Source organism: Cherax quadricarinatus, chromosome 45 (genome assembly GCF_038502225.1).
Source record: "Cherax quadricarinatus isolate ZL_2023a chromosome 45, ASM3850222v1, whole genome shotgun sequence".
Lineage (NCBI taxonomy): Eukaryota > Metazoa > Arthropoda > Malacostraca > Decapoda > Parastacidae > Cherax > Cherax quadricarinatus.
Genome location: NC_091336.1, coordinates 18,588,221 through 18,612,124, shown reverse-complemented (window position 1 = coordinate 18,612,124; position 23,904 = coordinate 18,588,221). Strand labels below are relative to the sequence as shown.

Below are 23,904 nucleotides of genomic sequence, written 5' to 3'. Positions count from 1 at the left end.
AACGGCGTCTTGCAGACATATGTGAGTGTCTAAGATAGGTACGCATGCAGGATTTTTTTTTTCAGGAGGGAGGATTTGACGTGCTGTTGGAGTGAGATGGGGAGAGGGAGTCATCGCTCTCGCGGCCCGATTCCAGGACAGACCTGGTTGATGGCTTGATTAACCAACCTGTTGGTAATAGCAGCCCGCATTCCAACGTAGGCACTACCACAGCCCGGCTAATCACGCCGTAATTAATGACCTTACGTGTTTTGCATTTTGAAGGTACATCGCCCACCCTCTCCACACTGTAATTGTTTTTACAGAGGGAAATAGATGGACTTATTTTTTGTGAGTCCATTGTTCTAAATTATTGTTTGTGTCTAGTGGGATTACCAGTGTTGTTTGTGTCTTGTGGGACTACCAGTGTTGTTTGTGTCTAGTGGGACTACCAGTGTTGTTTGTGTCTAGTGGGACTACCAGTGTTGTTTGTGTCTTGTGGGACTACCAGTGTTGCTTGTGTCTAGTGGGACTACCAGTGTTGTTTGTGTCTAGTGGGACTACCAGTGTTGCTTGTGTCTAGTGGGACTACCAGTGTTGTTTGTGTCTAGTGGGACTACCAGTGTTGCTTGTGTCTAGTGGGACTACCAGTGTTGTTTGTGTCTTGTGGGACTACCAGTGTTGTTTGTGTCTTGTGGGACTACCAGTGTTGTTTGTGTCTAGTGGGACTACCAGTGTTGCTTGTGTCTAGTGGGACTACCAGTGTTGTTTGTGTCTTGTGGGACTACCAGTGTTGTTTGTGTCTTGTGGGACTACCAGTGTTGTTTGTGTCTTGTGGGACTACCAGTGTTGTTTGTGTCTTGTGGGACTGCCAGTGTTGTTTGTGTCTTGTGGGACTACCAGTGTTGTTTGTGTCTTGTGGGACTACCAGTGTTGTTTGTGTCTTGTGGGACTACCAGTGTTGTTTGTTCTTGTGGGACTACCAGTGTTGTGTTTGTTTCTTGTGGGAATACCAGTGTTGTTTGTGTCTTGTGGGATTACCAGTGTTGTTTGTGTCTAGTGGGACTACCAGTGTTGTGTCTGTGTCTAGTGGGATTACCAGTGTTGTTTGTGTCTTGTGGGACTACCAGTGTTGTGTTTGTGTCTTGTGGGATTACCAGTGTTGTTTGTGTCTTGTGGGACTACCAGTGTTGTGTTTGTGTCTTGTGGGAATACCAGTGTTGTTTGTGTCTTGTGGGATTACCAGTGTTGTTTGTGTCTTCTGGGACTACTAGTGTTGTGTTTGTGTCTAGTGGGGCTACCAGTGTTGTGTTCGTGTCTTGTGGGACTACCAGTGTTGTGTTTGTGTCTAGGGCTACCAGTGTTGTGTTTGTGTCTTGTGGGACTACCAGTGTTGTGTTTGTGTCTTGTGGGACTACCAGTGTTGTGTTCGTGTCTAGTGGGACTACCAGTGCTGTGTTTGTGTCTTGCAGGACTACCAGTGTTGTTCGTGTCTTGTGGGACTACCAGTGTTGTGTTTGTCTTGTGGGACTACCAGTGTTGTGTTTGTGTCTTGTGGGAATACCAGAGTTGTTTGTGTCTTGTGTGATTACTAGTGTTGTTTGTGTCTTGTGGGACTACCAGTGTTGTGTTTGTGTCTAGTGGGGCTACCAGTGTTGTGTTTGTGTCTTGTGGGACTACCAGTGTTGTGTTTGTCTTGTGGGACTACCAGTGTTGTGTTTGTGTCTTGTGGGAATACCAGAGTTGTTTGTGTCTTGTGGGACTACCAGTGTTGTGTTTGTGTCTTGTGGGACTACCAGTGTCGTGTTTGTATCTTGTGGGACTACCAGTGTCGTGTTTGTGTCTTGTGGGACTACCAGTGTTGTTTGTGTCTTGTGGGACTACCAGTATTGTGTTTGTGCCTTGTGGGACTACCAGTGTTGTTTGTGTCTTGTGGGACTACCAGTGTAGTGTTTGTGTCTTGTGGGAATACCAGAGTTGTTTGTGTCTTGTGGGATTACCAGTGTTGTTTGTGTCTTGTGGGACTACCAGTGTTGTGTTTGTGTCTTGTGGGAATACCAGAGTTGTTTGTGTCTTGTGGGATTACTAGTGTTGTTTGTGTCTTGTGGGACTACCAGTGTTGTGTTTGTGTCTTGTGGGAATACCAGAGTTGTTTGTGTCTTGTGGGACTACCAGTGTTGTTTGTGTCTTGTGGGGCTACCAGTGTCGTGTTTGTGTCTTGTGGGACTACCAGTGTTGTGTTTGTGCCTTGTGGGACTACCAGTGTTATTTGTGTCTTGCAGGACTACCAGTGTTGTGTTTGTCTTGTGGGAATACCAAAGTTGTGTTTGTGTCTTGTGGGACTACCAGTGTTGTGTTTGTGTCTTGTGGGACTACCAGTGTTGTGTTTGTGTCTTGTGGGACTACCAGTGTTGTGTTTGTGTCTTGTGGGACTACCAGTGTTGTGTTTGTGTCTTGTGGGACTACCAGTGTTGTGTTTGTCTTGTGGGACTACCAGTGTTGTGTTTGTGCCTTGTGGGACTACCAGTGTTATTTGTGTCTTGCAGGACTACCAGTGTTGTGTTTGTGTCTTGTGGAACTACCAGTGTTGTGTTTGTGTCTTGTGGGATTACCAGTGTTGTTTGTGTCTTGTGGGACTACCAGTGTTGTGTTTGTGTCTTGTGGGAATACCAGTGTTGTTTGTGTCTTGTGGGATTACCAGTGTTGTTTGTGTCTTCTGGGACTACTAGTGTTGTGTTTGTGTCTAGTGGGGCTACCAGTGTTGTGTTCGTGTCTTGTGGGACTACCAGTGTTGTGTTTGTGTCTAGGGCTACCAGTGTTGTGTTTGTGTCTTGTGGGACTACCAGTGTTGTGTTTGTGTCTTGTGGGACTACCAGTGTTGTGTTCGTGTCTAGTGGGACTACCAGTGCTGTGTTTGTGTCTTGCAGGACTACCAGTGTTGTTCGTGTCTTGTGGGACTACCAGTGTTGTGTTTGTCTTGTGGGAATGCCAGAGTTGTGTTCGTGTCTTGTGGGACTACCAGTGTTGTGTTTGTGTCTAGTGGGGCTACCAGTGTTGTGTTTGTGTCTTGTGGGACTACCAGTGTTGTGTTTGTCTTGTGGGACTACCAGTGTTGTGTTTGTGTCTTGTGGGAATACCAGAGTTGTTTGTGTCTTGTGGGACTACCAGTGTTGTGTTTGTGTCTTGTGGGAATACCAGAGTTGTTTGTGTCTTGTGGGACTACCAGTATTGTGTTTGTCTTGTGGGACTACCAGTGTTGTTTGTGTCTTGTGGGAATACCAGAGTTGTTTGTGTCTTGTGGGACTACCAGTGTTGTTTGTGTCTTGTGGGACTACCAGTATTGTGTTTGTGCCTTGTGGGACTACCAGTGTTGTTTGTGTCTTGTGGGAATACCAGAGTTGTTTGTGTCTTGTGGGATTACCAGTGTTGTTTGTGTCTTGTGGGACTACCAGTGTTGTGTTTGTGTCTTGTGGGAATACCAGAGTTGTTTGTGTCTTGTGTGATTACTAGTGTTGTTTGTGTCTTGTGGGACTACCAGTGTTGTGTTTGTGTCTTGTGGGAATACCAGAGTTGTTTGTGTCTTGTGGGACTACCAGTGTTGTTTGTGTCTTGTGGGGCTACCAGTGTCGTGTTTGTGTCTTGTGGGACTACCAGTGTTGTGTTTGTGCCTTGTGGGACTACCAGTGTTATTTGTGTCTTGCAGGACTACCAGTGTTGTGTTTGTCTTGTGGGAATACCAAAGTTGTGTTTGTGTCTTGTGGGACTACCAGTGTTGTGTTTGTGTCTTGTGGGACTACCAGTGTTGTGTTTGTGTCTTGTGGGACTACCAGTGTTGTGTTTGTCTTGTGGGAATACCAGAGTTGTGTTCGTGTCTAGTGGGACTACCAGTGTTGTGTTTGTGTCTTGTGGGACTACCAGTGTTGTGTTTGTCTTGTGGGAATACCAGAGTTGTGTTCGTGTCTTGTGGGACTACCAGTGTTGTGTTTGTGTCTTGTGGGACTACCAGTATTGTGTTTGTCTTGTGGGACTACCAGTGTTGTATTTGTGTCTTGTGGGACTACCAGTGTTGTGTTTGTCTTGTGGGACTACCAGTGTTGTATTTGTGTCTTGTGGGACTACCAGTGTTGTGTTTGTGTCTTGTGGGACTACCAGTGTTGTGTTCGTGTCTAGTGGGACTACCAGTGCTGTGTTTGTGTCTTGTGGGACTACCAGTGTTGTGTTTGTGTCTAGTGGGGCTACCAGTGTTGTGTTTGTGTCTAGTGGGGCTACCAGTGTTGTTTGTGTCTAGTGGGGCTACCAGTGTTGTTTGTGTCTAGTGGGGCTACCAGTGTTGTTTGTGTCTAGTGGGGCTACCAGTGTTGTTTGTGTCTAGTGGGGCTACCAGTGTTGTGTTTGTGTCTAGTGGGGCTACCAGTGTTGTTTGTGTCTAGTGGGGCTACCAGTGTTGTTTGTGTCTTGTGGGACTACCAGTGTTGTTTGTGTCTTGTGGGACTACCAGTGTTGTTTGTGTCTTGTGGGACTGCCAGTGTTGTTTGTGTCTTGTGGGACTACCAGTGTTGTCTGTGTCTTGTGGGACTACCAGTGTTGTGTTTGTGTTTTGTGGGGCTACCAGTGTTGTGTTTGTGTTTTGTGGGGCTACCAGTGTTGTTTGTGTCTTGTGGGGCTACCAGTGTTTGTGTCTTGTGGGACTACCAGTGTTGTTTGTGTCTAGTGGGGCTACCAGTGTTGTGTTTGTGTTTTGTGGGGCTACCAGTGTTGTTTGTGTCTTGTGGGACTACCAGTGTTGTTTGTGTCTTGTGGGACTACCAGTGTTGTGTTTGTGTTTTGTGGGACTACCAGTGTTGTGTTTGTGTCTTGTGGGACTACCAGTGTTGTGTTTGTGTCTTGTGGGACTACCAGTGTTGTTTGTGTCTTGTGGGACTACCAGTGTTGTTTGTGTCTTGTGGGACTACCAGTGTTGTTTGTGTCTTGTGGGACTACCAGTGTTGTTTGTGTCTAGTGGGGCTACCAGTGTTGTGTTTGTGTCTAGTGGGACTACCTTGTACTTCCTTGTACTCTCATGGACTCCCTTACGCTCTTATGGACTCCCTTGTATTTTCATGCACTTCTTTGAACTCAAAGGTATTTCCTCGTTCTTTCATGTACTCCCTTTTATTCTCGAGCACTCCCTAGTACTCTCATGCAGCCCCTTTTACTCTAATGTGTACTCCCATGGAGTAACGTGTTCTCTCGTGTACTCGTATTATCACGTACTCTCGTGCACTCTCACTTTCTCTAAGTTCAGAAGTTTGAAATTTTGCAAAAATTCTTAATATATTTCCAAAATAATTCAAAATCTCAATATACGAGGATTTGACCAAAAAATTATCTGTGGGTAACATTGAAAATAAAAAATAGTAAAATCTTCCACTTAAACCCCAGAATATATATATATATATATATATATATATATATATATATATATATATATATATATATATATATATATTTATATATATATCTATATATATATTTGTTACAGTTGAGAAAAAATAGATTTAAAAAAGATTTCAAAATATCTGACCCTTTTATTCTGTCTATAGAACAAAGGTGAACAGTGGTGAAAAAAAAAAAAAATTCGAAATATGGAGAGAATATAAAACAAAAATACTTTTGGAATAACATGAAAAAAATCTCTTTTCAAAACATGTGGGTTGTCAGGGAATATACTTTTTTCTATTTTTTTCCTCATGGACGGTAAGAAAAAAATGCATCCGGCGAATAAATTCATCAGTATTTCTTCCGTCTTCAAGACTGAGGGACTGATTACCTGGTCTTTCATAGGGTTCTACAGTCTGGTTGTTATGTTCTTGAATTTGTATTTGTAAAGCCACTGGATGACGAAACGTCTGCAAATTAAGATACAACGAGTCGTGGTCATGGACCGGGGCGTGGGGGAGTTGAACCCCGGAACACCCTCCAGGTATACTCAAGGTGTATTCCAGGTATAATCCAGGTATACTCCAGGTATAATCCAGGTATACTCCAGGTATTATTCAGGTATACTCCAGGTATACTCCAGGTATACTCCAGGTATACTTCAGGTATACTCCAGGTATACTCCAGGTATACTCCAGGTATACTCCAGGTATACTCATATGCCTATGAGTCGGTAAATATACACTCATGACCTGTATGAATGCTCCTATGTGTATGAGTCAACATTGAGTAACATTATATCTCCTGTGTGTATGGTTTCTCGTATGTACTGAGTCAAGTAACACTCCACAAGCGTTTACTTTATGAGTTGTTATATTCCACGCCGAAACCCAATTATAACCCTGATGATTTCATAGCAACTCGTACCAGCACAGCTCAAAGTGTTTTTAGAAGATTCCGTGAAACACTTCATAAATCAACAGCAGAATTTACTAGAGTAACTAATAGTCGTGCTAAGCCGACAAAAGTTAAAGTGGGTTCGAGAGTAAAATGCTGACTAATTTCAACAAAACATCCGCAATGCCTAAGCTCGACCAAAAGTTTGTGGGTCCTTATCGAGTAGTTGAACATATCAATGGCAATAAGTATAAGGTTAGAGAAATTAGTACTGGTCAGTATAAGGAATCGCATTTAGATCAGTATGCGATGTTGTTGATATTGCTACCCAGACTAATGTGTCAGTCGCTGACAATCCTCTTGACTCTGTGCCCTCTACCTCTAATATTCAGCCAGATAATCAACCCGAATGTCGTTATTTTTTGCGTACTCGACAAGTAATGAGAAACCCACAAGTATTTTTTGTAGATAATTGTTCAGATCTCCCTCAGCCAAGGTATGTGTTAGCCATTGCAAAGGAATTCGATCCTCCCAAAGACGATAACCATTCTGCATATGTAAATCTTGCCCTCTCAGAGTTGGGTTTAAATGTACATAGTCTGTATAATTAGATGTTCAAGATGAATGAAGTTGTTAACTGTGTGTTTTTATTACCTGATCAGTTTTTTTTTTTTTTCAAAAATTTTTTTGTGTTCACGTTCCCTCCGAATTCTGAGAATTAGCAGTGATAATCTGAGTGTGCCAGATCTGCCTTTGCTGTTAATTACTTTCACCTTTGTAAATGTATTTATCCTTCCTCAGAATCCGTAGAGTGCATGAATACAGATCGATCGATCAATTCCATCCTTTATTATATCATGATTTGTTCTTATAATTCGTAATGCATTACGTTAAAACTCATTACCTTAACACCCATTACGTTAAAGCCCATTACGTAACATCCATTACGATACCATCCATTAGTTCTAAGTTACATATGTCTTTGTTATTGTATAGAATCAGCCCAGACCCATCTGCCTGTTCAGCCTATGACATAGTATTGTATGTCGAGACGACATACGTAACATGACCGAGCTGTCAGCATAGTTGCTGATCCCCTACATATGTTGTATAGCTTATCTGAGTATCATAGTACCATCCATATGTTTTACATACACGATCCCTTTGCTAGGCCTAGTGACTAGTTTGTATGACGTCACGGGATGCGCTGCATCGGCCTCAGTTCCCCGTAATCCAAGCAGGCGATAGGACAGGCAGTTTGGGCTCTCCCCCTTCATACTCTGCTAATATAAGTGTTACCATCCAACAAGTGTGTTTTACTCCAATCATCATATCTCCCACTACAGGTATACTCCAGGTATAATCCAGGTACAATCACGGTATACTCCAGGTATACCCACATGTTGCCCATATGTCTATTTCTTCATCTAAATGAATAGTACAGAGTATACCATAAATTTTAAATGAAATATTCACAACTTATTTTAAGGTTAGGTTAAGTAGGTCTTAGTGACATGACGACCCACTGCTGGAACTTTTGGTCATCTGACCGAGGCCTTCCACTGGCTTACCCCTCCACCCCTTCAAAAATTATAATAATTTTGTACCAAAAGAACCTTAGAAAACTTACCCAACCTTATTATAACAAGTGCAATTTAATTTAGCCTAATCCAACTGAACATACTTTAGATAAGTTTACAATAATTTAATAAACACAATTATTTTTTTTTCGTTAGGTTCAGAATGATTTTTGCGAAATTATTGTATACACAAATTTTATCTTACCTTATTAGGCAAGAAGAGCGTTGCTATTTAAGACAAAATCGCAAGTTTTACCTATTCGGCACGATATATATATATATATATATATATATATATATATATATATATATATATATATATATATATATATATATATATATATATATATATATAATCATAGAAACTGTGTGGAAAAAAATTCGTAACACAATTGCAGTATAATGGGATCCTTTACAAAGTTTCGCCCACACAGTGGACTTCATCAAGTCACAAAGAAGAAAGTGAAGAAATGAGAAGAGCAACACCTGAGGGCTTTCGTGTGTTGACACACACATCTTCAGAGAAGCTTATCTAGTGAAGGGCTCTCGATACAAAGAATTCGAACTTCTATCTCCTCCTGTTTCATTTTCCTAAGCGTTCTATGACCCCAGAAGCTCAGGGCTCTATGACCCCTAGGAACTCGAGGCTCTATGAACCCTAGGAGCTCAGGGTTTCCTACAGCAGTGCCACAGCAGTGCCACAGAGTGCAGGTACTGCCACCCAATGATGTATAAAGCTTCAACGCAGTTCAAAGAATGTTATGAACTGCGTTACAGAGAAAGCAGAGAAAGGGAAAATGAACAGGAATCTTTTATAGACATAAAGCAAAACGATCGGACCAAAGAAAGTGGAAAAAAAGGGAAATACTACTGATGGGACAGATGGGCAGCACAATGGGACACATACCAAACCAGGCATCAGCCCATCAGGACAGAATACACAATCAAATGCAAGGTCTGTACTGGAGAAACCAGGGGTATGTACACCAGGGTCCATACCAGGTAGTGTATCACCAGTGGTATTAACGAAACACAGAGCAAAACTAAACATCCCATATGGTAATTCCTGCTTCAGATTTGCAAATATTCAGGGTCTGAAATCATAGAGTGACAAAGTTATGTCAGGGGATTCCTCTCAGAAGTGAATGTCATGTTTGGAGCATTTACAGAAACACACACACGGGATGTTTTGGACGGAGAGATAAAGATAGAAAACTATAACATGTATAGATGTGATAGAATTAATAGGTCACAGGGAGGAGTAGGATTCTATGTAAAGGATACTTTGTTACACAGAAGTGCTGAATTCTACGAATGATGTAGAAATTCTAGGCATTAAAGTTGAAAATAGGAATTTGGAAATTATCCTAGTATATAAACTACCATCAGTAACTGCTGAGGAATTCACAGATCAGTTAAGGAAGACAGATAGCTATGTGGATAGGTTAGAAAATCCCACACCAAATATTTTACTCCTTGCAGATTTTAATCTCCCTCATGTAACATGGAAGATGGCACAACGTGAAGTTATACCAGAAATATCTCCCGGTAGCACCCTGGCTCAACAGGGACACACCAGGGAACTAATGAGGCTTTATGAAAAGTACTCGTTGAAAAAAAACAGATAACTGATCCCACTAGAAACGAAAATACCCTGGATTTGATATTCACAAACAACGAGGAACTAATCAGAGACATAACAGTTACAAAAACAATATATTCTGATCACAGCAGCATAGAAATTCAAACGAGTATTAACTCAGGGTTAGAGAACTGCATCACTAATGTTAGAGACGGGATATTCAGTAAGTTTAATTTTAACAACTATGGAAATGACTGGGAAAAAATAAACAAGGAGCTATCAGATATATCCTGGGACACAGACATGAGCATCCTAAATCCCCACCAGTTTATCTGGAGATCTGGAGTTTATCTGGAGAGAGTTCCGGGGGTCAACGCCCCCGCGGCCCGGTCTGTGACCAGGCCTCCTTAGGTCAGTGTCCCAGGATGCGACCCACACCAGTCGACTAACACCCAGGTACCCATTTTACTGATGGGGAACATAGACAACAGGTGGAAAGAAACACGTCCAATGTTTCTACTCTGGCTGGGAATCGAACCCAGGCCCTCACCGTGTGAAGCGAGAGCATTAACCACCAGGCCACCAGAGCCTAGAGAAGCTGAATATAGAAGTATACAAGGTATGTATGAAGCACTTATCATTGAGGAAACCCAGAAGATCAGATATAGAGAGAGCGTAGGAGAAGAACATAAGAAGAAAACGGGTTACTGAATTACTTAACAACACAAATATGCTGCAACAGAGGAAAGACAGACTTAGCAGAGAGATCACTGAATCGGAGCAAAAACTTAGGATGTCATACCTCACAGAAGAAGTACAAAGGAAACAAAGGGGCATTCAGGATATTGCTAGAAACCCAGAATATTTCTATTCCTATGAAAAATCCAAGCTAAGACTACCTGTAGAACTGAACCATTACTGAGAGGAAATTCGTATATTGGCGATGAACAGGAAATGAGTGAAATTCTAAAAGAACAGCATGAGTCGGTGTTCAGCAACCCACTAAATGACAGTAAGGTAGAAAATGCAGAAATATTTTTCACTCCTGAAGAAGGCCGCACAGACCAACTAACTGACATTAGTACAAATCCCATAGATTTCGAAAAAGAAATGGAAAACATGCTCACTCACTCAGCACCTGGACCAGATTCATGGAATGCTCTATTTATAAAGAAGTGCAAAGTACCACTAGCACGAGCCCTCAGTATTCTTTGGAGAAAGAGCTTAGATCTAGGTGAAATACCGGAGGCCTTAAAGAGTGCAGACATAACTCCATTGGATAAGGGAGGTAGTAGAGCAATAGCTACAAATTACAGACCAGTGGCCCTAACCTCTCACATCATAAAAATCTTCGAAAGAGTGATGAGACGGCAGATTACAAATTTCATGGACCAGCACAGAATTACGGAGGCGTTGGAGGATGACCAAAACGCAGATGTGATATACACAGATTTTGCAAAGGCATTTGACAAATGCGATCATTAGGTGGTAGCGCACAAAATGAGGGCCATGGGCATTACGGGGAAGGTAGGCAGATGGATTTTTGGGTTCCTAACACACAGAGCCCAAAAAGCAGCAGTAAACAGAGCAAGATCCAACATCAGCGAGGTCAAAAGCTCAGTGCCCCAAGGCACTGTCCTGGCACCTCTGCTGTTACTCATCCTCAAAGCAGACATAGATAAAAACACCCGGCACACTTTTGTATCATCATTTGCAGATGACACTAAAATAACATGAAAGTCATTACGATAGAGGACGCTGAAAAATTACTGAAAGACATAAGCAGTGTTTTCCAGTGGGCAGTGGAGAATAACATGACGTTCAATGATGATAAGTTCCAGCTGCTTAGGTATGGAAAGAATGAAGAACTCAAAAGGAACACTATATACAGAACTCAAGAGGATTACCAAATAGAACGAAAGGAACACGTCAAAGACCTGGGAATAATTATTTCAGCTGACATTTCTTTTAAAGACCATAACAAGACAAAGATCACGACAGCCAGGAAGATGACGGGGTGGGTATTGAGAACTTTCAAAACAAGGGAAATAATACCGATGGTGACACTCCTTAAATTGCTAGTGTTCCCTCATTTAGAATATTGCTCAATGCTGACGTCTCCATTCAGAGCAGGATAAATATCAGAGTTGGAATAAATACAGAGATCGTTTACGGCTCACATTGAGTCAGTAAAGAACTAAATTACTGGGAACGCCTTCGAGTCTTGAACATGTACTCACTGGAGCGGAGGAGAGAAAGATGCATGATAATATATACCTGGAAAGTACTCGAGGGCCTGGCCCCAAATCTGCACACTGCCATAACAACATACTGGAGTGAGAGATATGGGAGGAAGTGTAAAATAAACCCAGTGAGGAGCAGGAGTGCTGTGGGAATAATAAGGGAACACTGTATCAACATCCGGGGGTCCCAGACTACTCAACATCTTACCAGAAGATATCAGAAACACGTCTGGAACAAGTGTAGAAGCTTTCGAGAAGAAACTAGACAAATATCTTCACCAGGTGCCAGATCAACCAGGCTGTGATGGATATGTGGGGCAGCGGGATTCCAGCAGCAACAGCCTGGTTGACCAGGCAAACACCAGACGAACCTGGCCCATGGCCAGGCTCTTAGAGTAGTGAAACTCTCGAAACTCTTCAAAGGTAAAGGTAAGCTAACAAATAATTTCTAGCCACATAAACATGTATTTTTTAATAATAAAAGGAAAAATAAAGACAATACCGACTTTATTGCCGCTAATAAAATTTATTCCTTACCAGCTGTAAATTAGCTGATGGCTGAAGATAGGCTTTAACCAGGATTTAATTTGTTGGCGGCTAAAGCTGCGATAAGATAAGCTTTATCCAGCTTTATCACGTATGATTTTATACATGTAAGCAACAGCTAAGGAAATCCATGAGCCACACGATAGAAAGGTACATTCCGTACCTGTTATTTTCCTGCAGTATTGTGGCCAGAAAGCTGCTGGGTCCTCTCGTGTTTGTATTATGTATGATGGCTGGTGAATTATATGCAAATACTCTTCAAGTAAGAGTGAGAAGCTTACGACGACGTTTCGGTCCGACTTGGACCATTTACGAAGTCACACTCTCCTGTGTGCGAGTTATTTTGTGAATTGTTCCAGTCAGGGTATTGTGGTTTTGTTCTTTAAGGTTAGTGAATGATGAGGGAGTTGTGTAGGTAAGGTGGGGGGTCAGTTGTTGCACACGCGTCCGCACGCACGTATACGCGCGCGCGCACACACACACACACACACACACACACACACACACACACACACACACACACACACACACACACACACACACACACACAGCCAGAGACTATAAACCTCACTCAAGGAAAAAGATCTTGGGGTGAGTATAACACCAGGCACATCTCCTGAAGCGCACATCAACCAAATAACTGCTGCAGCATATGGGCGCCTAGCAAACCTCAGAACAGCATTCCGACATCTTAATAAGGAATCATTCAGGACCCTGTACACCGTGTACGTTAGGCCCATATTGGAGTATGCGGCACCAGTTTGGAACCCACACCTAGCCAAGCACGTGAAGAAACTAGAGAAAGTGCAAAGGTTTGCAACAAGACTAGTCCCAGAGCTAAGAGGTATGTCCTACGAGGAGAGGTTAAGGGAAATCAACCTGACGACACTGGAGGACAGGAGAGATAGGGGGGACATGATAACGACATACAAAATACTGAGAGGAATTGACAAGGTGGACAAAGACAGGATGTTCCAGAGATTGGACACAGTAACAAGGGGACACAGTTGGAAGCTGAAGACACAGATGAATCACAGGGATGTTAGGAAGTATTTCTTCAGCCACAGAGTAGTCAGTAAGTGGAATAGTTTTGGAAGCGATGTAGTGGAGGCAGGATCCATACATAGCTTTAAGCAGAGGTATGATAAAGCTCACGGCTCAGGGAGAGTGACCTAGTAGTGATCAGTGAAGAGGCGGGGCCAGGAGCTCGGACTCGACCCCCGCAACCTCAACTAGGTGAGTACAACTAGGTGAGTATACACACACACACACACACACACACACACACACACAGTACCGTCAAAGTGCTCCTAAAAATGTGACTATTACTACTACTATTAGAGAGAAAAGAGAGAGAGAGAGAAAGAGTATTATATCTATAGAAATAGTCACCTTCCTTGAATACAAAATACTATCGAGCTGCAGAATATCCGACCCATTAACTTCCATATTTTGCAATGTTCATCAATGCAATCATTAAAACATGTCTCATACAAGTGTACTGTGCATCTCGAGGTCGTCTGTACAGGACGGTAGTATGTTTTTGCTGTCTGATTAGCAGGGGCGCCACGAGTACATTGAGAGACAACACAGTAAGTCTCCGGGGCTCAAGACTGTTCAATTGCCTCCCAGCATACATTAGGGGGATTACCAGTAGACCCCTGACTGTCTTCAAGAAGGAACTGGACAGGCACCTAAAGTCAGAACCTGACCAACCGGGCTGTGGTTCGTACGTCAGTTTGCATGCGGTCAGCAGTAACAGCCTGGTTGATCAGACCCTGATCCACCATGAGGCCTGGTCTCAGACCGGGCCGCGGGGGCGTTGGCCCCCGAATCGCTCTCCAGGCAAACTCCAGGTAAACCCATCTTGTGAATGGGTGTTGCAAATACCCGTGATGTTCATGGGTGTGACAAATTCCACTCTTCCAGCTCTGGTATTGTTCCCAGAGACGTGGAGGGTGCGGACACAGCTGACAGGAAAATTTCTAGGAACGGACGCTGAGCAAACATCTTCCCGGAAGGTGACACAGGAGTGAGTGACACCTCGGGGTAACACACTCCAGTGTTGTAGCCGTAGCCGCGCCCTTCACCGTGTCTGGGTAACACCGCCTCTGAGAGTTTCTTTGCTGGACTTGTTGCATTAGCTAATGACAATGGAACAGTCGTATACACGTAACGTGTGTGTGTATATATACATAATGCCGTGCAGAATAGGTAAAATTGGTCAGTTAGCAAGAACTCGTTTAATTAAAATTAAGTCATTTCTAAAAATTTCTCTTATACATTTAAAGATATATTTTTTCATCTATGTTAACGAAAAAAAAATAATTTTGTGCCAAAAGAACCTTAGAAAACTTACCTAACCTTATTATTACAAGCGCAATTTAATTTAGCCTAATCCAACTAAATATATTTTAGATAAATTTACAATAATTTAATAAACACAATGAAATATATTTTTTTCGTTAGGTTCAGAGTGATTTTTGCGAAATTGTTGCATACACAAATTTTCACTTGTCTTATTCGGTAAGAAGACCGTTGCTGTTTAAGCCATAATAGCAAGTTTTACCTATTCGGCACGACATATATACGAATTTATAATATGCAATGGAAGTACAACGAACAATTATCAATACTGAAAGGTCCCAAATTTAGAAAAAAAGTGTAAAGTTGAAATGTATATTTCGAATCCTAAATGGGATCCTCTTCAGTATAATGTACCTGTGTAGGAATTCTTATACAGATTAACAGCAAATTATGTGAGAGATATAAGCAAGAAGCACTACAGTAATTTAACTGCATTGTTAACTTACTGTAGTGGATTGTTAACAACTGCATTGTTAACTTACTGTAGTGCATTGTTAGCAACTGCATTGTTAACTTACTGTAGTGCATTGTTAACAACTGCATTGTTAACTTACTGTAGTGCATTGTTAACAGCATTGTTAACTTATTGTAGTACATTGTTAACAGCATTGTTAACTTACTGTAGTACATTGTTAACTGCATTAACTTACTGTAGTACATTGTTAACTGCATTAACTTACTGTAGTACATTGTTAACTGCATTAACTTACTGTAGTACATTGTTAACTACATTGTTAACTTAGCCTGGTAAAGAGGTGAAAAAGGATGTTCCTTCAACACAAAATTTGGTAACATCACTCGGTCCACATTGCTCTCCCAGAGACTGAAATTACCTTGAGTTTCCATTACAGCTGATTCAGTGTTGTTCTTGTAAGGGCCGTCGCTTTTGTGTGTAACTGGAGATTCGTTACATTGAAGATTGAACATTAAAATGGTATAAAATACCGACAGGTATTTTAACAACCTGTCGGTATTTTATACCATTTTAATGTTCAATCTGTCAGACACTGCAACACAAGGGTATCTTGGTACAGACCTGCAATCAACTTCGACAACTTCCACTAGTGAGAGGGGCTGGATTTGAGAGGGACCTGACCTCTCAACATCTGAGTTCTTACCTCTCCTAGTGGCCTACGTCTCACCTCTTTGCGCTATAAAAAGTTCCATCCTGTCACTTCTTCTCCATATTGTTTCATACTATGGAACAATGCTCTTCTCCAGACTGAGGGACTGACCACCTCAAAACTTTAAGGGTGATGGACTGATTACATCGTCTTCAAGTATCTTCTGCTTCTATCAACTTTTCTGTACTTGACTGAAGAAGCCTACTGTGTAGGCGAAACGTTTCATAATAAAGATACCTAACTGTTGCATATGTGTCTTACCTAACACATTGAAGATATTTCTCCATTTAAACGTATTATATCAATGAGAGAAAAAATTGTATCTTCATCTTTGTTCAGGTACTTTATTTCCTAATACTTACCAAACGCCAACATAAGTTTTGGGAACGGAGAATGAGATGTATAAAGCACACGGTAACAATCATTCACACAGAAAACGATAACACGAATGGTGTAAATTAACTAGGGAGTGATGGGAGCATAAATCATACATTATGGCTACACTGGCGCTCGGACACACTCATGCCATCTCTTGGTGGAAATTGTAACCTTCCGGCCGTATATCGTCGCGCTAGTATATTGATTTCTTAAAAGAAAAACAAAAAGAGTTGCATATCTGAGAAAATTTAAGGAATACCCTAGTTGACACATAAGAATATATACACACAGAGATGTATGTGTATGTCTCGGTGTATATACATCGAGAGTTTGCTTTAATCCTTACTTTATTGATTCGAGTATTATCGGCTGGTGCTGAACAGGTTACATGCAGATGTTTTGAAGTTCGTTTAGTCGATAGAATTTAAACCAGATTCATAAACCAACAAACGATGATGAATCCACAGATAACCCTCGCTTTGAAACGTTTCGGTCCTTCCCGGACCATTAGCAAGTCATCAAGTCGATAAATCAGACGCTTCTGCTCCACCTCAATTATCATCAGTGCATAAGCCTCATCTCCGTGAATATGCTTCACTTTTGTCACGACTGATGGACTAAACACGACTCAAGGCTGAAGGACTGATTACCTCAAACTTCCCATCTTCTACTTTTCTCTGCATTGGACTGAAGAAGCCATTTCGTTGCGAAACGTGAATGATGTTGCTCGTGCAATTCCTAACCAAATAAGGCCAATGTTGATGTCTTGAACTCTCCGTGGGTACCAGTATGGTTGGAATTCCTAATCCTTTCCAATTAGACATAACTCATACAATATATATTCATGTATAAGCAAGATATGCGCCGAGAGTTATTTACTCTGAAAGATAATTTTAATTCCTGTTTCAGGGAGTATGAAAATATTTTGGGCGTATATACGCAAAGATATAGACCTCAGTATACATGTAATGACAGATACATACCTGTGTGTGTGTTTGTATGTCGTGCCGAATAGGTAAAAGTTGCGATTTTGGCTTAAATAGCAACGCTCTTCTTGCCGATTAAGGCAAGCGAAAATTTGTGTATGCCATAATTTCGCAAAAAAATCATTCTGAACCTAACGAAAAAAAATACATTTCATTGCGTTCTTTTATTAAATTATTAACTTATTAAATTGCGCTTGTTATAATAAGGTTAGGTAAGTTTTCTAAGGTTCTTTTGGTACAAGATTATTAATTTTTACATTAACATAAATGAAAAAAATATATCTTTAAACGTATAAGAGAAAATTTTAGAAAGGACTTAATTTTAAATGAGTTCTTGCTAATTGACCAGTTTTACATATTCGGCACGACATATATATATATATATATATATATATATATATATATATATATATATATATATATATAAACAGAAGATTTAAGAGATACATTATTGATATAAAGGTGGCATATACGGTACATGTTGTTACGTGTGTATCACCGATTATAAGGCGAAAATCTCATCCAGCTCCTCAGAGCTGGGGCGTGTGCCCAAAATACAGCAGGCATTACCCCTTTGAACAGCCGCACTGAGCCGCTGGAACAGAAAACTAGCTGCCCTGGGATCCCTAGTTACCCTGATGAGTCTTTTTCCCAGCTCCTTAAGGAATTTAGATGCACTCTTTCCCCATGAGCCAAGGGTCTCTGAGCCTATGGGAACAAACATATAATGATGGGAAAGTTCTCCATATTTTCTAGACTTTTGGGACTCCCTGAAGCTGGCAGCTGCCCCTCCTTCCTCCCTGGTGTATTGGAGATAGGTATCAGCCAAGGTAGATGCACATGTATAGTCCCACACCACCTGCTTCCCATCTGTCCAGGCTTGAAGGGTGATACCATCTGGACGCTTTTGGCTGCCATCAGATCTGCATAGTTGGGGTGGCTCCCTTACTGCTGGGCATCCAGCTGTTGTGAGGCTCTTCTTGATAATGTTATTAACCTCCTCATGTCTTGCAATATTTCCCTCGGATTTACGGCACACAAGACCATGGTACCCGAATCGGTCTGCTGCTTCACTGCCACAAATACACCTGTGTTCGGCGAGAATAGGGGCGGCAAGTCGAAGGGCAACACCGATGCGGATGGTCTGTGGGTCGAGACGTGTGCCAAGGCTGGAGTTGGGAACAGCTAACAGAAAGTCCCCAGCATGATGGGCTCTCACTGCCAGGAGGCGGGCTCTATCCTTCCCTGACACACTCTGAAGCATTGTTCAGGCAATATTTTCCACTATTGGACCATCCCAGTGCGATTGTTTGTAGTTGTTGGGGGGAGCAGGTCTGGCTCCAGAGCCCGTTAGATTATCCCAGATCATTGCTCCGTTAATGAATTTTTGGTCCTGGACTCCTATCTTGTCCCTAAGATGTTCAGGGAGAATCGCTGCTACAAGCTCTCTGGATGCAATACACTAGGACAGAAAAGCAGGTAACGCAATCTGTGATGACTTGCGGACACAAATGCCTCCTAGTCTGACTGGAAGTGTAGCTTGGTTCCACTGCCCGTCTTCTAGAGTAAGGGTCAGTACTGTCGTAAAAATCTGCCTCAGAATATATATATATATATATATATATATATATATATATATATATATATATCTATATATATTGTGGTGCGGAAAATGTAAAACTGGTCAATTAGCAAGAACTCAGTTAAAATTAAGTCCTTTCTAAAATTTACTCTTAAACGTTTAAAGATATATTTTTTCATTAATGTTAATGTAAAAAAATTTAATTTTGCACCAAAAGAATCTTAGAGAACTTACCTAACCTTATTATAACAAAATCAATTTATTTTAGCCTAGCCCAACTAAATATATTTTAGATTTGTTTACATTAATTTAATACTAAACAAACACAATGAAATATATTTTTTTCGTTAGGTTAAGAATGATTTTGGCGAAGTTATTGCATACACAAATTTTCACTTGTCCTATATGGCAAGATGAGCGTTGCTATTTATGCCAAGATCGCAAGTTCTGCCTTTCGGCACTACATATATATATATATATATATATATATATATATATATATATATATATATATATATATATATATATATATATATATATAATATATAGATATATATAGATATAGATATGCCAAAAGGTACATGCCTGTCAGCATGTATACTCCACTTAAGAAAATATTCTCTGGCTTATTTATCTTAGTGTGATCTACCTCCAGAAAGAGCCAAGGGAGCACGTACAGAGCACTGATGCTCCGCGTTGGCCCAGAGAGGAAGCACGTTACTTGCATTCCATTATTCAACACTGAAAGATAACACGTGAGATACGTCCTTAAAACGAATACCGCGGTACCATACATGTGCAGGAAGACTTCCAGTGGTAAGAGAAGTAACATCATCTTTTCTTCAGGGATGTTTGGGTTCGACCTGGAGTCCCTACATTGGTATATCTCTCTAAGTACATTTGTACTTAGATATTCAAATGTAGGGACTAAGTACATTTGTACTTAGATATACAGACGAAGCCACAATTTGCAAATGTCTGGTTCCGCATTGGTTAAATTTTATTTTATAATTTTAAACTAAAGAATGGGAAGGGATTCGAACTGATGGTGTATTAATCCAATAATCTACCACCGAACTGAGTGGTTTATAATAGATTAGCCTAAATGTTCTATCTACAAAAACAGACACACTCTCCAAACAATATCATCAACAAGTAATGAAAAATCCACTTTTAATGCAAGTTGTTGGACACATAATCTCGGGAAGTAGACAAAAAGGCATCGAGGCAATGAATTTTGATTTCTCTTGAAGGGCTTATAATGTCGTTCCGAATAGGTAAAACTGGGAAGTTAGCAAGAACTCGTTTAAAAATAAGTCCTTTCTAAAATTTCCTCTTACACGTTTATATATATTTTTTTAATTTATGTTAATGTAATAATTAATAATTTTGTACCAGAAGAACCTTAGAAAACTTACCTAACCTTATTATAACAAGCGCAGTTTTATTAAGCCTAATCCAACTAAACATATTTTAGATAAGTTTACAATATTTTAATAAGCAAACACAGTGAAATATATTTTTTTTCGTTAGGTTCAGAATGTTTTTTGTGAAAATTTTCGCTTGCCTTATTCGGCAAGAAGTGCCTTGCTATTTAAGCCAAAATCGCAAGTTTCACCTGTTCGGCACGATATTACACACACATACACACAGGATCCATACATAGCTTTAAGCAGAGGTATGATAAAGCTCACGGCTCAGGGAGAGTGACCTAGTAGCGATCAGTAAAGAGGCGGGGCCAGGAGCTCGGACTCGACCCCCGCAACCTCAACTAGGTGAGTACACACACACACACACACACACACACACACACACACACACACACACATACACACACACACACACACACACACACACACACACACACACACACGCTTTATAAGCCACAGCCACAAAATATTTAACTAAATTCACACAGATGTGTACAGTAACACAACCAAGATGTGTACAGTAACACAACCAAGATGTGTACAGTAACACAACCAAGATGTGTACAGTAACACAACCAAGATGTGTACAGTAACACAACCAAGATGTGTACAGTAACACAACCAAGATGTGTACAGTAACACAACCGAGAGTACAGTCTGGCGAGAAAGACTTAAAAAAAAAGTAAGATGATGAAAACCAGAGAAATTGTCCTTATAAAAATCGTATGATTTTTCCAGTATGTTTGTGGGAGTTCAAGTGTTGCTTCCCTGGTCACTGGTCGACCTGCAGCAATACAATGAAAATCACCCATTAAAGGGAAAAAAATGACCTTTGGCCTTAATTAGCCACTCCCTTATTTCTACAAATCCCGTCCCCTCCCTATCCCCCTTTCCCCTCCTCATCCCCAACACGTCAACCACCCCTTCTTCAAGACGTCAGCCTCCCTCCCCTTTCAGAAGTCAGTTTCCCCTCTCTTTTAAATCATAAGCATTCCCTTTTCAAGATGTGAGTCTCTCCCCTTCAAGAGATGAATTTCCTCCTCCTCCCTCATTCCTGATGTCCTCTAAGACAGACCTACCTGGTGGTGCCGTGACATGCGTCCATCCTGATTATTGTCTCCTCGAGGATGCCTGGCCCTCACTCGGGCACTCTCACGGTCGGTGCCATCCTTGCCAACCAGCCTCCCAGGTGGTGGGATGGTGTGTCCTTGCAACCCCCGTCCCCTTTTCCCGGTGGTGGGTTGGTGTGTTTCCAACAGTGGGACAATGTTTTTTTTTGGTGAACACTTGGTACGGCTGGATATGTCCGTACCGAACCCTGGATGGTACTGTTTGTCCTTACGAACCTTCCGGAGGCTGGTTCATCCGTAACGTACCCTGAGTTTGTCCTAATAAACCCCAGAGGACTGATGTATACCGTCAGTACTCTGGTGTATATCCTCTCCCTTTCTTGGTAATGTTGACACTCGCTTCACTACGTAGTCCAGGCCTTCTGGAGCTCACTTCAGGTGTCAGGGACTGAGATCCGGAAGTGTGTGTGTGTGTGTGTGTGTGTGTGTGTGTGTGTGTGTGTGTGTGTGTGTGTGTGTGTGTGTGTGTGAGTGAGTGAGTGAGCGAGCACGTGAGATGAAACCCTCTCCACACGCAAGTGCTTTCTGGAGGATTGAACGCTCCTCTAGCAGGATATCCAGTTCCTAGGTCATCTCTGGTAAGGATGCTTCTTCTTCATCCTTACTTTCATAAATAAAGATTCGCCGTGTCATTGACTTTCATGTAAATTACTTCCTATCTCCTCGTTTTCTGTGAGAGATATTCTTGAACCATCAACTATCATAGATTTGTGGCTCGACTCATCTTGTCCCCTTTTTTGTGCTTTCGTTTTCTGCAACCACTTGTTCCCTCACGCTTCCCTTCCTGCACACGGGGCGTGTTTACCCCCACCTCAAGGTCACTTCATGTCGCTCGATCCCATTACCGTTATCCCCCGTCTCCCATACCACTCTACTGTACCTCTTCGACTAGTCTCGTAACTTTAGGGGAATTCATCTTTCTGAGAATAATGCATAAACATTCACTTCGCGAGGTGTTCTTTTCTGATTTCAAACCTTCCTTAAATCACACACTTCGTCTTTCACAGTGGCAAATTCACACGTCGTAAATACCACTGGTAACACGAGACTCTCACGCACACGCAACTCTCAACACCTTCGAATATTATTTGGCACATACTTTACGGTATTTTTAGTATTGATTTCCTTAAACACTATGAGATCATCAGCTCAGTGTTGCATGGTGACCTCTAACTCTGGGTACAAAAATAAATCAAATCCTGGGGGTCATCTGAGGTCACGATACTTGGACCCGACATCCTCGTTGGTTGATCTTGGGGTCACTGTGCTGAGCGAACATTTCTGGAACACTTCTTTTCTAACAACTACAGGAAGTTCGTCTTTTATTTGGTTGATGACACTGGTTGATTTCTAGTTGTTAGATGGAGTTAAAGTCTGCTTAACCAGGAAAAGCGCAGATTTTTTCGGAAAATATAAAATAATTGACGTTTGGTTGCTAGTCAGTATATGGGTAACTATTCAAAGCAAGATGTATATGCGATTATGTGGTTGATGTGAAGGTGTGGATGGTTGAGGCGTGGTGGTGGTGGTGCCGGCGAGTGAGTGAGGTAGAGACAAGGAGGAGCGCTAGTCCTCTCGCCAGACACAGTGCCACACTACTGAGCGCCTCACAGTGCCAACACCCGAACTGCCTCTCTCGAGTGCCACACACTGCCACACGGGGCAGTGTGTGTAGTGTGTCTACCCACTGATTTACTGAAACCCGGAGGTGGTAACTTCAGGTTCGGGTAATTATTTGCTGCTGTGATATAGACTTTGATAATTCAGTTGGCCTAGTCAGAGACCAAATTTTAGGCTTAATCATCAGGAAGTCTGGTTAGTCAGTAGGTCTTTCTAGTGAGTAGGTTCGGTTAGTCAGTCGGACCTGGTCAGAGAACGGGTCGCGGTGGTGGTGACCCGTGGACAATGCTCCAACTGACTTCAAAACAAATGAAGTACACACCATACATTGAAAAAGATATCAAAATATATAAAAAAAAAAGTTCTCAATCTCGACCCCATACCATTTCTTCCACGTAGTTGTTCCATTCACAACTATGTGAGTTCTCATGATTTCAATTTATTTACAGGAAACTCTGAGCCTGTGTTGGTTATTCACTCCAAAGAATGGTAGATGCTCGATCCTCCTGTCATAGTTGTCAGTTGTGCCTCTGTGATGCCTGTTTATTTTGCCTGTGACCAATGGTTTGGCACACATTCTGCTGCTTCACAGTGCTACCATAGACAAGCCCGCAAATTGCCAGTCAAACACGAAAATTAATGAGCATGGTAATATACAGTGTTGCTCTTTGACTGTCAACGAAATGTGGCATGTGTGGCACTGTTTATGACATTTCCGCAACATCTGCAAAGATCTCATTAGTCTACAGGTTGGGGATTTGGCTTAGCGATTTCCCATGGGATCTAGCTTAGGTTTGAAATTTTAAAAATATTTAGTTCCCAGTTCTTTTATCTACAATCCTGTCCTCCATACGTAGTCACCTATTTGTGGTTCCAGGGGTCGATCACAGCTCCTGGACCAGCCTCTTCGCTGGTCGCTACTAGGTTCACTCTCTGCTCCATGATCTTTATCGTATCTCTTCTTAAAGCTATGTATCGATCCTGCCTCCACTATATCACTCTCAAGATTGTTCCACTTCCTGACAGCTCTATTACTGAAGAA

General features: G+C 41.6%; 1 protein-coding gene across 2 annotated transcripts in view; it reads right to left on the bottom strand.

Annotated features, from left to right (window-relative positions):
- LOC128694902 (kinesin-like protein KIF26B) overlaps positions 1-22,826 on the bottom strand; it is a 164,844-nt gene extending 142,018 nt beyond the window's left edge. For both annotated transcript variants that reach the window (XM_070094353.1, XM_053785267.2), the window contains exon 1: positions 21,192-22,826. In XM_070094353.1, the coding sequence (XP_069950454.1) occupies positions 21,192-21,217 (26 nt within the window). In that variant the 5' untranslated portion in view covers positions 21,218-22,826. The remainder of the gene's footprint in view (positions 1-21,191) is intronic.
- Between the last annotated feature and the right edge of the window lie 1,078 nt (positions 22,827-23,904).